Below are 15,305 nucleotides of genomic sequence, written 5' to 3' on the forward strand. Positions count from 1 at the left end.
AATTGTCAAGCATCTCCGGACGATATGCATGCATTGTTGGAACGCTTGTGAGCAATAACATAACTAGCATATTGTCTTATAGGTCGTGAATATCTACCATGAAAGAGTGATGAGTACAATGTTTTGAGTAAGGTTCACTAACATTCATCATTGATTCAACCTTCGACATTATTGACGCCTAATTATAGAAACCAGGATAAGTGCCAATAATATTCAGTACTTTCAAATTCCCTAGCATTATGGAGGTCTAGGTATAATATTCGTGGAAAGGACTCGAACTACCCGATAGTGATTAAATATTTGATCCATATGCATGCTTCGGAATAGCCAATGTTCTTGCAATATTGGATACCTATACACAATATTATAGGCATACCTTCCACCTCCACCAACAACTCCATAGAAACATCCTCACTTTTTTCGATGCTCAAACACCATTGCCTCAACATCTTCATTATCGTTCAAATCCACTGCAATGTATTTACAAACTCTTCTAGTGGACCTCAAGAATCTAGACTCCATGCTAAAGATGCACTTAATACTCTTCCTCAGGATCTTCATTTTAATGTTATCTAGAGAAGCATCATTCTTATGTTGAACCTCATTCCCGATTGGAATACAACTTCTTCATCAGTCAAATACACCTCTTCATTCAATTTTGTGCCAAGAATCGATCCGCCATCTTTAACCTTCCAAAAAGTAACTTTCAAATATTACCATAAAGTTTACTAATTTATACAATTCTTAATAACAATGAGTCCAACTAACTCATCATCAACTTACTACTGTGACAACTATAAACACAAACACAACTTCCTCATACCGAAAGTGGAACTTTTACAATAAAATAACTACATAATTTACTTATACCAATGCATAAAACATATACAACAACTACGAAAGCTTTACTAACATAACAACACTTAGAATTTAATTTATCTAGTATGGGAAAAGAACATTTAACTGATTAACTTAGTTGATGCACCTTAACGTGGAATTTTGGATTTTTGCAAAAAGTTTACGGATGTGAATATTTTCAAAGACGTCCCACACTTGTAGGTTTTCCTAATTATACCTTCAAACTAAAAACCACAAAATTTATAGGACGGGAGAGGGTTTAAGGTTGCTGAAAGTTGACAACCATGGATATCATTCATGTAAAAATTGATTAACAACTAGTCATTTCAGCATTGCTAAACCTAAAGAACTTGATAACTAAAAATGTCGTGTTTAGAACCTTTTTTTTAGAGGTTCCTGAAGCCTCGCCCTAACACTGACCTCGACAACATGAGTCGGGTTCAAAACTTTTTTTAGTGATTCTTGGTAACTTGACCTCTCCCGAATATTCTTGGTAACTCTAATCCTATTCCTACTATTTGAACTTAGGGAAAGGATTGTATGAAACAGTGACGCCACATCATCTGTATCCCTTTCCAATAGTTTTATGCCACATAAGTATTCTTATCCTGAATTTCAGGATTTTATCCTGAAAAAATCAAATCCAAATTAAAATACTGAAATTCAGGATAAGAATACTGATGTGGTATAAAACTATTGAAAAGGAATACAGATGATGTGGCATCACTGTTTCATACAATCCTTTCTCCTGAACTCAACAACGATAGTTATTGAGTTTAATGTTATGTTTTCGCCGGTTGTTGACTTATGCAATTTCATGACTAAAAATAAATGTCATAGGTTAAGCATTGAGAAATAATGTAAGTTAGTATATACAATTACTACTATAAGGGTTCAATGTTTTCACTAATTTGAAATGACACATGGGAGGGAATTTACTTTTTTTTTAAAATATTTCATTCATCAATAGCACAATTTCAATCTCATTAAAGGTTAGGAAAAAGGGAAAGCACTTTTTACCAGGCAAAGCCATTTCGTTGGGTTTAATCTAATGTGGGAGCATTTTTACAAAAGGTCCTCGCTCTTGTGAAATATGGTTTCTAGTGGTTCTATATGGTTATTGCCATAACCATATTGCATCGAGTAGTCACAAGGTTACCACACTCAGTGGGGATAATTATTTGCTTGGAACTAACAATCATCGAACAGGAAATATATCATGATTTACTGGCCGCTTTCACACATGTGCATAAAACAAATAATTTATAAAAAAATTTTAAAGTGCGACTTTACTGCAATCATACAGGTTAGTTGTAATATTTGTAGTGTTACAATAAAATACCAAAGTGTTCCAAAGATCAAACCCAAAGAAGATGATGATTGAGTGATAGATAGCATACACTATAGAGTCTAAGCGGCTACTGATACAATTTTATAGTAGGACAAATCATAACATGAAATTTGGGAAGAAAATTAAATATGCTAATTTTGGGACTAAATTGTAAAGAGTACAAAACTAAGAAATTAACCAAATGAATGACTAACGGTGGTTGGTTGATTTCGATGTGGTTTGCTAATTCTCGAACAAGTGACTTAAATTGCTTAAATTACTAAATGGCTCCATTTTATCTTTCAATTTAAATTTTACCAACTTAGTTGAATTAATCTGATTTATCTCTCGATCTCACCGATTAATTTAGGGCTAATGAACGGGTGCGAAACAAGATTACCTTTCGGCCTCACTTGTCTAGATATTCCTTTAGGGGCGTCACTTTCTAAGTTTTTAGGTTTATTCAATTTAGTCTAATTCATTACGATTTAGTCCTTTATCAAAAGATCAACTTACCTATATCAACCAACCCCCTTTTTAAGTTTAGCTACTCATGTTGAAAATAAAGAGAATGAATACGGAAATGAAAAGCAAAGAAGCCATCAAAGTAAAACTTAAGAAATATATAAAATTTTGGATTTTTATGCAATAAAACTTAAAAAACATGAAACTAAATGCATTCAACAAGAAAAGCTAAAGCAATAAATATAAAAGGAACAAAATTTAGCTGGTTGAAAGTAAAAAAAATAAATAAATAAATAAAATACATTAAACTAAAGCTAGAAATGCCTTACAACCAAGGTACATGACTGAAAGTGTAAATAAACCTAAGTTACAGTGATAACTAACATAACTAACACTAAGAATATCAAGAACAAGAAGTAAATGCATAGAACTGAACTCTAAAACTAAGAAAGAATAAGAGAAAATATAAACCCTAGAAAAATTACAGAAAAAACTAAGAGAAAACCTAGAGAAAACTAAAGCCAAAACTAAGCTAATGTGTGTGTGTCTCCTCCTCAGCCAAATTTGGTTGTTTTAGGCTGAATTCTAATGAATTTCCTTGCCATAATTTCCCCAGGCCTTAGGTGATTGGTGGATCGGGTGGACAAAGACTACCCTTTTTGTCCAATTTTGTCCTCCTCACGATGTCAATGTCGCGATACCCAGAAGAGGATATCATGACACCTTAGGCAGTTTCAAGCCTCAAGGTCTTCTTTGAAGGATGGATATCGCGATACCTAAAATGGATATCGCGATACTACTGAAGGGTGGTCTCCAATCTTCCATACTATTGGAGGTATTGCGATTCCAAGATGTGGATATTGCGATACCCTTTCCTTTGGTGTTATTTTCCCTCGTTTTCAACCTCCAATACGTCCCTACACCACTCAACCACATTTTAGGCCTTTCAATGACACTATTGACCAAATTGGGTCACAAAATGAGAAAAAATGAGACATTTTCATTTATTAACTTAAAATCTAAAAATTACGAAAAACTATGCAAAAGACGCTAGCTTGAGAATAAGCTCCTTAAGTGTATAGAAAAAGTCTAATTTATCATATCAAATTATGGCAGACCACTTAGTATTCATGCATAGAGAAGGCAATGACCATACCAAAATTGTTTTAATTGTTATTCCCAACAATCATCAAGTGGAACTTTAAGGTGGAATTGAGGATCTGGTTTATAATGTTTCATCCTTTAAATCTATCGTTATATTTAATGCACATAATTACATTAGTTAACATATAATATATGTTGTCAACTTTTGCAATTCATATGGATGTTGTATAAATGAATGATAGAATTAAATAGATTTGATGTTTATTTAATCTAATCCCATATACATTTAATACTCAGGAAAAACGGTTACACAACCGAATACAAAATTTTAAGGGTAAATTGCACCTTAGGTCACTAAACCATAAATAAGTCTATGTTTTGGTCACTCAACTTTAAAAAGTTACAAAATGGTTATTGAATTATCCAAAAGTTTTCATTTAAGTCACTGGGCTGTTAAAATTGTTATTGTATAGCCTTTTTTGTTCGCACTGTAACACCCCCACGCCCGAAACCTGTCACCGGAGTCAAGCTTGAGGTGTTACTAAACTTATCTTACCTTTTAAACAACTCTAAACCACTTATTTTAATTTTTGGAATAAACTGTTTTTCTGCGTCATGGTTGCTTAAAAATTCATTTCTCAAGTTTCAAAACTCGAAATTAAGATCCGTAAATTTTTCCTGAAACTAGACTCATATATATATCTACTAATTTTTTTCTAGAATTTTTTACTTAGCCAATTAGTACAGTTTATTAGTTAAAGTTACCCTTGTTTCAGAATTCGACTGCACTGGCCTCTACTTACTACGAACCACTTTTATCTCTTTAAAAAAATCATATGACTATACCGTTTGTTTCTATTAAAACTAGATTCAATAAGGATTCTAACCATATAAATTAAATCACCTAATTATTTTTTTAAAATTTATGGTGAATTTATAAAGTTGGAACAGGAGATCCAGAAATCGCTCTGGCCCTATTTCACCAAAACTCAGATACCCTATAAAATACAAAACCTTTACCTGTTTTGCTTATTCCATATGAAAATAGACACAACGAGCTTTAATTTCATTTATTATTCACCATCAACCCATGTCTCTACAATTTCTTGTGATTTTTCAAAATCCCGTTATTTCTAATACTTGAATCTGTTTTTAAGTTACTTTCACATTTTTCTTAGTTTTCATGTGATAGTTACTACTTAATCATACATACTATTAAACATGTATATCATCGGCCACTCTATTAGCTAATCACTAGCAAGTATTTACACATCATTCATTGATCATATCATGTCAAAAGAAACCAAGTTCCTATACATGCCATACACAAAACGAAACGTCTAACTATACCAATGTGATTTCTTCGATAGTGTGATCGGGTCTCCGACGTTTCCTTCGATCCCTGAGTGGCTTGATAAAAACTATTAAAAAAAAAGAAAATAAAGAGAGTAAGCACTAGGCTTAGTAAGCTTACAAGCAAATAAATTACAACATTCAACATAATGAATAATTATACATAATGTCACCTAGCCTCATAAACTTTCTTTACTTCTCATTTTCCACCTTCTTCTTTACTCACTTACCTTCTTTCTTACCTGACCTTTCACTATTCATAAATATAATCTACATTCCCTTTTGCTGATAATTCACTGTAATTTAACGTGTACAATGACCCGTTGAACCACTCGGAATACTAAGGATACTAGGGTCGTTCCTGTCTATCAATATCCTGCCAATGTCATGTCTTCGACATGGACTTACATGAATTATTCATGTCTCCAATGCCATATATATATATATATAATATGGGCTTACATGGCTGATTCTGTCTCCAAAGCCATATAAGCGATATGGACTTACATGGCTCATTTCACTCTCATCTGTCATCTCATCAACCCCAATATCCTAACATTCCTAAGGTTCAAACGGGGCTTCCTAATGCTTTTTCTCTGTCACTTCGCCTTTAATTCGACTTTAAATATTCAAAGAAAATAAATATATAAATGCTGGAAATTGACAATAATAATGTAAAATAAAAGAATATTGCATTTATTTACTGTAAACTTACCTCGATACAAAATGTGACTAAACTTTACAATTTAGTCCTTTACTTTTTCTTTTCCCCGATTTACTCCCGAATTTCGCTCTTCTTGATCTGTTATAGATCACATTTATCAAAACAGTCCTTGACCCAAACTTTTGAAAAATTATATTTTTTCCCCTAAACTTTCACATATTTGCACTTTTGCCCCAAGGCTCGTAATTTAAACTTCATCCTATTTTCTTATGTTTTATGACATGCTGATCATTTTTCCCTTCTATGACAACATCAAATTCACACTCTAACATGTACTTATGACTATTAGGTATTTTTACCGATTAAGCCCTTTTACTCGTTTTCACTTAAAACCGAGTAGCACAAGTTGTCTAACATAATTTAAAACCTCATATTATATCATAAAACATCAAAATAAACACTATTCACCTATGGGTATTTTTCCAAATATGAACCCTAACTTAAATTATTGCTAGCATAAGCTTTATCGAGCTATTGGGACTCCGAAAACATAAAGAACATTAAAAACGGGGCTTTGAATCACTTACTATGGAGCTTGAAAGCTTGAAACAAACCCTAGATATGGAGAACCCTTGAAATTTCGTGCTAATGAAGAAGATGATGAATTTTGTGTTATTTTTCCCTTTTTATTTCATTTAATATCCAAATGACCAAAATGCCCTTCCTTATTAAACTTTCAAAAATTCCATCCATGTCCTATGTTGTCCATGAACTTAGAAATTGGTCAAATTCTTATTTAAACCCTCCTAATTAATATTCCAAAGCAATTTCATACTAAAAACTTCTAGAATACAAGTTTTGCAAATTATTCGATTTAGTCCCTAATCTCAACTTAAGCACTTTATGCATAGAATTTCATCACGAAATTTTCACACAATCATGCAATCATATCATGAACCTCAAAATAATAATAAAATAAATTTTTCTACCTCGAATTTGTGGTTTCGTAACCACTGTTCCGTTTAGGCCCTATTTCGAGATGTTACACGCACCACCAACACCAACTGAAAGCTCCTCTTCCCCTTCACTTTGCAAGTCAATTTTCCATTAAATAACTTTGAACATCACAAATCTACGAACCAAAATCCAAAAAACTTTCATCTTTGATCTCCGACACTGACTGATTCATGCATCAAGGTCCAACAAGAATATTGTGGACGTTATTGGCTTTTTTTACCTCAATGCCCAATAGCGAAGTCAAAGATGAAGCAAATCAAGGCAAGATAGAATGATACTGTCCAAGACTTCGTTACAAAGGCCTTAGAAGTGCATATAAGGAAAAAGGAAAATTAATATTCACTTTCTTGTTTTCAAGAAAATCAAGAAATCAAATTTTGGTCCAATTTTGTTGTTTTGGATGATTTCAAGAATCAAGAAAATCAAGACTTCAAATCTTGGAATTCCTGGTCTAGGAAACCAATTCTTGTAGCTAGTACGCAATGGATCACACTTTCAAGCTTGAACGAGCTAATTCTAAAGGTAAATGGATCACAAGTTCAAGTTCTTGAAATTCGGCCCATTGGGATGTAAATAAACCCAATATGAAGTTTATTAAAGGACTTAGTTGAATACTTGGTCAATTTGTAAAAGTGGCTTGTTTTGTAATTCTTTTAAAATTTTAGCAAATTTGAATTCAATAAGTGTTCATGTGTAAAAATTTGGCCCAAGGAGCCCATTATGAGTCTTGACCGAATTTCCTAGCATTCTACACTTAGACACATTTTTTCACATGTTTATTTATTTAGTTAGTTAATTATTTGCTTAGTTGGCATCTAGTTGGAATGATTATCTAAGCCCTAGATTTAAAGGAGTTAATTAGCGTTTGGGAGGCCATGTATAGATAGTCACCCTGTAACACCCCTTACCTAAACTTGTAATTAAACTTGAGCAAAGAATGTCACATTTTCGAGTCAACCACTTCACCAAATTTTAAATTATTCATTCACATTCCATTCATCATTCATGCAAAATTTAAAGTTATTTAAATTTCTTGTACCATTTTTGAACTTTCCTTATGACTTGGTTTCGGATGGAGGTCGTTTGAGGTCCTTTTTAAAGCAAAACGAGAAAATTACCGATGATGGTTTGTATGTCTCAAGACAAGAATCTATATGTCTCAAAACATTACTCTAGTACTGTAGCAACTTTGGTTCAAAACTTGCTTCTCTCGATGCAAAAGTGCATCTCTTGATACATGGCCCTGGGACTATAATATTTTAAATTCAAAATTGACTTGTCTTGAGACTTTGGCTCTTTTGTCTCGAGACATGTAATAAGGGATCCACAAATCAAGTAGTAAACATTTCAGAAACAATATCTAAACATCCTTATTTCATTTTCATGCATTCTTAGTCACTTTTCAAGCTTAAAATTTTACTAAAGGTCAATCTAATCTTCACAAGTTCATTTTAACTTCTCACAAATATTAGCAATTTTACTAAACGTGAACCTTTATGAAATTGTTAAAGAATGAATCGATGAAGGTCGAGTCATCTCAGTCGTTAGTGTTCAATCTAATGGTGGAGAATTAGAGTATCAAGAGAAAAGAAAGAAAAATGGTGAAAATTATGATCTTGAATTTTTGGGTATTTCTATTTTAAGGCTCCGTTTGTTTCACTGAAAATGGTTTCCAGAAAATGATTTTTGGAAAATAATTTACTTTTCTAAAAAAAAACTAATATTTTCTGGTGTTTAAATGAATTTGTGTAAAATATTTTCTGTTGTTCGGTAGATTTCTTAAAAATATTTCATAAAAGTTGTTTTCAATTAAACAAACATACATTTGAGATTTTCTTCTTTTTTTATTGTTTAATTGAATTTATTTTTATCTATAATTTTATATTTTACATTGTTTTTCATATATTAAAAATATTATGTTAAATTGATTCATTACAATGTCATTTTTAATTACATGATTACTAAGTGAGTATTTTTATTTAAAATGTGATATCAACAAAATTGAACAAAAAATTAAAGATATCAACAATTAGACTTGATTTTTAAATTTGAAAAGTAAAGGAAATAAATTCTTGAAAATAAAAGTACAAAGACTAAATTACAAGTATGTGAAGTGTGCATAAACTTATAACATATTTTAACATTTATACTACAAAAATTTATTATTAATATATTTATAATTGTAATAAATATTTATTATTAAAATATTAATTTGAATATTTTAATAATATGTGAATAATATTATTTAAAATTATTTTTTAAAATTTATTATTAAAATAAAATTGAAATATTAAATAATTCATTAAAATAATAAATTATGTTTATTATATTAATAATTTATTATATGACTAAATATAAATAATTAAATATGTATGTTTAATAATATTGAAAAATATAATATTTTAAAAATTTTTAAAAATAAAAATAAAATTTATTAGTAATATAATAATATTAAGCTTGATTTAAGTTAATTTTATATAAAAATAAAATTATCTATAGATGAGCTCTTTTCCAAAAATGACTTACGCTTTTTAAAATGGTAAGTCATTTTACAAGAAAAATGGCTTATTTTACCTTGACCTGTAAGTCATTTTCCATTGACTAAACTATTTTTTATAAAACAAACACAGGAAAATGCAGAAAATATTTTCCGTAAAATATTTTACATGTAAACAAACGGACCCTAAATATATTTTCGATTAAATTTAGTGATCAATTTAATTTTTTTAGTTTTTATATTAAAGGGATACAAAGAAAAATAAAATTACAAAAAGAATCAAATTACAAAATTTGTAAAATGTTACAAGTTAATTTTTAAAAATCAAGACTAAATGACACAATATATGAATATTGAGGATTGAAATTACTATTATGCCAATTTTAAAAGTTATCACGTTATAAAGAAAAATTGAATTATTGGAGGATCATTTTGTAACTTTTCATAATAACTTAATTCACAATTTAGCCCTTAAAGTATACCAAATTTCCCACTTTAATACCTAAACTATTTTGGTCCCAATTTGGTACCTAAAGTACCAATTTCCACTATTTTTGGTCCATTTTGTAATGGTCGTTAAAAAAATCTGTTAAGCAACTTTGGCCAATAGAAAAATGTCATGTGACTTGTTTTGGCCAATGAAAAAATGTCACGTGGCAATTAAATTTATTTACAATAAAAAAATTAAATTAAAAATAAAAATAAAAAAAATATAATATTAAATATTTAAATATTAAAAAATACTTTTGACTTTGATTGATAGTTGATTGACATTGACCAAGCTTTGACTGACCACGTGGCACTATTAGAACACATCATGTGTCCTTTTTATTTTTAATATTATACATATTATATTAATTAAAATGTAAATAAAATCAGATATAATAAATATTTTTTATAAATTTTAAAATAATTTTTATAAATTTCTAAAACATATAATTTTAAATTTTAAAAGTCAAAACAATGTATAAATATTAAAAATATAAAAAATTAAATTTAAAAATATATTATTTTATAATATTTTCAATTTTATATACTATTTTTACTTTTATATATATTATATATATTTTACATTTTTAATCAGTATGATATATATAATATTAAAAAGTAAAAAAGACATGTGGTGTGTTCTAGTAGTGCCTCATAGCTTGTTACTGACCAATCAATGGATGGTCAATGCTAGTCAATGATCAGTCAATGCTCGGTCAACATCGATCAATAATCGATAAAAGTTTAAAGTTTTTTAATATTTCAATATTAATAATATAATTTTCTAATTTTAATTAAAATTTAAAATTTTTATTTTTGAGTAAGCCTAATTGTCACTTGACACTTCTTCATTGTCCTAAACATGTCACATGGCACTATTCTATTAATCAAATTGCTTAGCATATTTTTTAACATTCATTACAAAATGGACCAAAAAGAAGAGAAATTAATATTTTAAGTATTAAATTGAGACAAAAACTTTAAATACCAAAATAAAAAATAAATATACTTTAAGAATTAAATCGTGAATTAAACAAAGTTAGTAAAGTATTACTTACTAATAGTTGATTCACTACTATAAATTTTTTATAAACCACTTAACTCATGACACAAAGTAGTGTAAAACTTGATAAAAATAGAATAATTTTATACTTAATTCATAATTCATTTTAGGTAAATTACACTCAAATCATTAAATTATTAGTAAGTTTGTATTTTAGTCATTTAATTTTAAAAGTTACACAATAATCAGCAAATTAATCGAAAGTTTTTATTTAAGTCGTTAGATTGTTAAATTATTGTTGTATAACCTTCTTTATTTGCACTGCATGTGCCAATTGAAAGCTCTCTTACCTTTCTCTTATATGATTCAATTTTTTTTATAAAACAACTTTGTATGTTACGAATTTACAAACCAAAATCCAAATAGTTTTCTTCTCCGATTTTTGACACTGAATGTTAACTCAACTTGAATCTAAAGTTTATTCTTCTACTCACTGATGGGTTCTAATATATTGTATCAATTATTGAATGGTCATTTGGAACTCACTAACTGGACTTTTGATAAAATAAAATAAAAAAAACTTAACAACCCCATGATTTGAAAACTTTTGAATAATACACTAACTTAAATGAAATTTTTTAAATAGTTTTATGCTATTTTGTAATTTTTTAAATTGAGTCGCTAAAAGATAAATTTACTAATAATGTAGTCAACTTCGTCCAGTTACCTTTTATTTTATTGCTGTTATCAACCATTGGTGGAAGCAACTTCGTGTTTAGTTGTTTTCAGTCGGATACAGTTGTTCTGTTGATTGTTTGGGTTGGGGGGGGGGGGGGGCGGGGGGGTTAATTTGGACTGTTTGGGTAAAGCGATAACTGTTGAACTCTCTGATTTCATTTGAACGAAAGATAAACAGAGACAAAAAAAAAAAAATCCCAAAAGCCATGGAAAAAGAGAAGCTGGACTTCATACTGGTTCCGACGGGTCTACTCGTGCTTGCTCTCTATCATGTTTGGCTTCTTTTTACCATTCTCAAGCATCCCACTAGAACCGTGATCGGCTTAAATGCTGAATCTCGCCACCAATGGGTTCTCTCCATGATGTCTGTAAGTCTTCTCTCTCTGCTATTATTATTATTATTTTAATTTCTCTAGCTATGAATGAAAACATGTTAGAACTTGGGAATTATATTAATATTGTAGGATGTAGTGAATATCTGGCTGTGAGTGAGTTCTTAGGAGTTGCAGTACTTGAGGAATTGAAAATATTTGACTTTAAAATTTGAAGGTGGATAGATCTAGCTACAACGGAGTTCTTGTATTATGAATCAGAGTGCATTTTGACTCTACTCAATAAATGGGCAAATTAATCCCTGAAGGTAAGATCAAAGAGCAAACAAGGCCTTCAATTTCTACTGTTAAAAATTGTTCCATATAAGTCAGCATGAGGTCTCCGTAGCGTGTCACTTGTAACTGATTGGTTATTAATCACGTCAGTTTTTAACATTAGAAATGAACGAAATTTTAATAGAGAGGAGCACACTCTTTGATTTAACGTACAGTGACTCATTTGCTCATTTTTTTAGTAAAGAGGGCAAAATGTAATTGGACTCTTAGTATAAAGGTCTCCATGGCAATTTTACCGATGGATCTATATCTATTGCATATAGATACAAATATTCATAATGAAAAAGGTGTAGCTTAGCTTGTTCTGTTTCTAAAATTCCTTCCTTTGGCTTAATTTAGATAGTTGATATACTTTTATACTTGGCTTGAGTATGAGGTTTGTTATGCTACATAAGAAATAGTAAGGACACTTTTGTTCTTTGCTTCTTCTTTTTGCTGTTGTAACTTATTGATTAATCATTATGTAGCATATACATGCTACACAACACATCTGAATATTGAAGGGAATGAGATTGTTATTTGGATATGTTTGTTAACATACCAATTCACTCTTGAGCTGCTATAAGAAAGTCTAGGTTCTTGGGAGATTACAGAAAAAGACAGCTTCTAACCAAGATATGCCTTTTATTTTCACTAATTAATGAGCTTTAAGATTATGGCATATAGATCTTTATGAAAGAATGCAACTTCCTTGTCTGGTCTGAAATTTTGCAATAATCAGATGTAACATAAGGAGAATTTTTTGTAAGCATTTGCATGATGTTTTGGAGCATTACCAATGCTCTTTGAAAATTCAGTTGATTATATGTTTTCTTTGTCACATCCATGTCATCCACCATGTAGAGATATATTTTTAAGATTCAAAGTCCGCAAAACAGTGTGCTATAACAGGGGAATTTGCTGTTTGCAACATATGGGCTGCATTATTTAATTTTCTTTAAATATTTCTTGCTTCCCAACCTAGTAAAGAGATATCAACTTCAATGTTTGTGTCTAGAATGGTCCACGTACTAAGCATCAGATCTTGATGTATCAGGATCCCTTGAAAAATGGTGTTTTAGCAGTACAAACAATACGCAACAACATAATGGCATCTACACTTTTGGCAACCGTGGCAATCACTCTTAGTTCGTTGATTAGTGTTTTCGTAACCAGCAGCTCGGACTCTAGCAACACAACTTCAGAAATATTTTATGGCAATAAGAGTCGTCTACTCTCTTCAATCAAGTATTTTTCCATCTTGCTGTGTTTCCTTGTTGCCTTCATTTGCAATGTGCAGTCTATTAGATATTATGCCCATGTGAGCTTCTTGATCACTCTCCCTTCATCAGTAGACAATGTGGAGTCTGTTGAATATGTTGCAAGAAACTTAAACAGAGGAAGTTATTCCTGGTCGCTCGGGCTACGAGCCTTTTACTTATCCTTCCCCCTATTGCTTTGGATTTTTGGTCCCATACCCTTCTTTTTGTGCTGCTGCTTCATGTCATGTGTTCTTTATTTCTTGGACACGACAACTAGTTTCACACGCCAACTTCATCGCCGCTCATTCAAAGAGGAAACGCTGAAAACTGGTTATCTGGAATAATTGGTCAATTATCGCTAGTGATTTTGGAGCTTTTAATTTTTTTTTTCTAGAAACTTTTTTTTGTGCATGTGATTATGACCTTGGTGGGTTCTTATTCTTACCACCATTTGTACTTACAGTTGTTAGTTTATGGATATGGGAGCTTCATGTTGTTTTGAAGAGAACTAGTTTAATGTGTATTCACATGTTTATAAATAATTACCAGGCATTGCATTATATGTTGAGTATTAATCGTGAAATCTACATCTGCTATTTAGTGGAATGACTTGCTTTTATAATTTTGTCTGCCATATAGTATTGTTAATGGAATGGGTAGTAAAATGTAAGTGTGATAAACTGAGGAGTGAGCTTAAAAAAAGGATGATATCCGTACTTTTTTCTTTGTTGAAATAGAATATACTAGCCTTTACAAGGTGGGATTTGGATTGACGGGGAATTCTGTATTAAGAGTTAAATTATATTTTGTTTTTTTTATTGGAATATTTTCAATATATACAGTGCTCTGATAATTGCAAATGAAAAGTTATAAATAATCAAAAGTTATATCACTTGGTTATTAATTAAGAGTTATCACATTTCATAGTGATGAATTATGTCTCTTAAATTCAAAAATTATATCACTTTATTATTAACAATGAATTATGACTATTCAAGTATACATCTATTGAATAATCATATTTATTGTTAAAAGATGTAACTATTCATTTAAATAGTTGTGTACTTATGAAGAGATATGAGAAATCCTATAAATAGGAGTCAAAATTTATTTGCTTGACAATTGACACGTTAGAAAAATACATCAAAAGTTTCTTTATATTCTCTCACTATCTTTTATATTCCTAAATTGTTCTATAAAGAATTACTGCAAAAATTCTTTATAAAAAATAATATCCTTGCTATGCTCCGCTTAGTGTTCAATAGACTATTTCCATCAGTACAATATGTAGACAGTCATTGGGCTTCATTGTATCCTCGAAGTTTATTTGTCAGTAACTCTTTTGCACACTATAATATAGATTGGGGCGAATAGAACTTTAAAGAAAATGGGATTGATACACACTTTGAAGCTTTCATTAATTTCTAATAAGTTTATTTTATCCTCACACACCATCAGCCTTTACTTAAAAAATAATAAACAAGTTATTTCTATTAAAAATTTCATCCATTTTTACTGTAAAAAATTCGCATGACTAATGGCATAATCAAACAATTACACGTGGTGTGCCACGTTTACCTAATGCCAACGTACAAAGACTAGTTTTTAATAATAGAAATAGATAGAAATTTTAACAAATGGACCGGTTTGCTCTTTTATCTAACGTACATGGACTAATTTGCCTATTTTATGAGTAGAGGGGGTAAAATGCAATCCGACTTTTAATATAAATACCTCCATGGTATTTTTACCGATTTGGACTCTGAAGGTTCCAAAATTGTCCCCCTTTCCATTTGGACACGATCTCGTTGGCTTTATATATAAGTTCTTTTATGTTGCTTATACCACTTTCCAATTGTCAAGAAATTCTATAGATTG

The 15,305-nt window shown here is 30.2% G+C and overlaps 1 protein-coding gene across 1 annotated transcript; it reads left to right on the forward strand.

Moving 5' to 3' along the window:
• Positions 1-11,606: 11,606 nt before the first annotated feature.
• LOC108485430 (uncharacterized) lies at positions 11,607-13,969 on the forward strand. Its single transcript, XM_017789266.2, has 2 exons — positions 11,607-11,886; positions 13,223-13,969. Exons 1-2 carry the CDS (start codon positions 11,725-11,727, stop codon positions 13,769-13,771), a joined length of 711 nt encoding a protein of 236 aa, XP_017644755.1. The 5' UTR covers positions 11,607-11,724; the 3' UTR covers positions 13,772-13,969.
• The last annotated feature ends 1,336 nt before the right edge of the window (positions 13,970-15,305 follow it).

Source organism: Gossypium arboreum, chromosome 7 (assembly GCF_025698485.1).
Source record: "Gossypium arboreum isolate Shixiya-1 chromosome 7, ASM2569848v2, whole genome shotgun sequence".
NCBI classification, from domain to species: Eukaryota; Viridiplantae; Streptophyta; class Magnoliopsida; order Malvales; family Malvaceae; genus Gossypium; species Gossypium arboreum.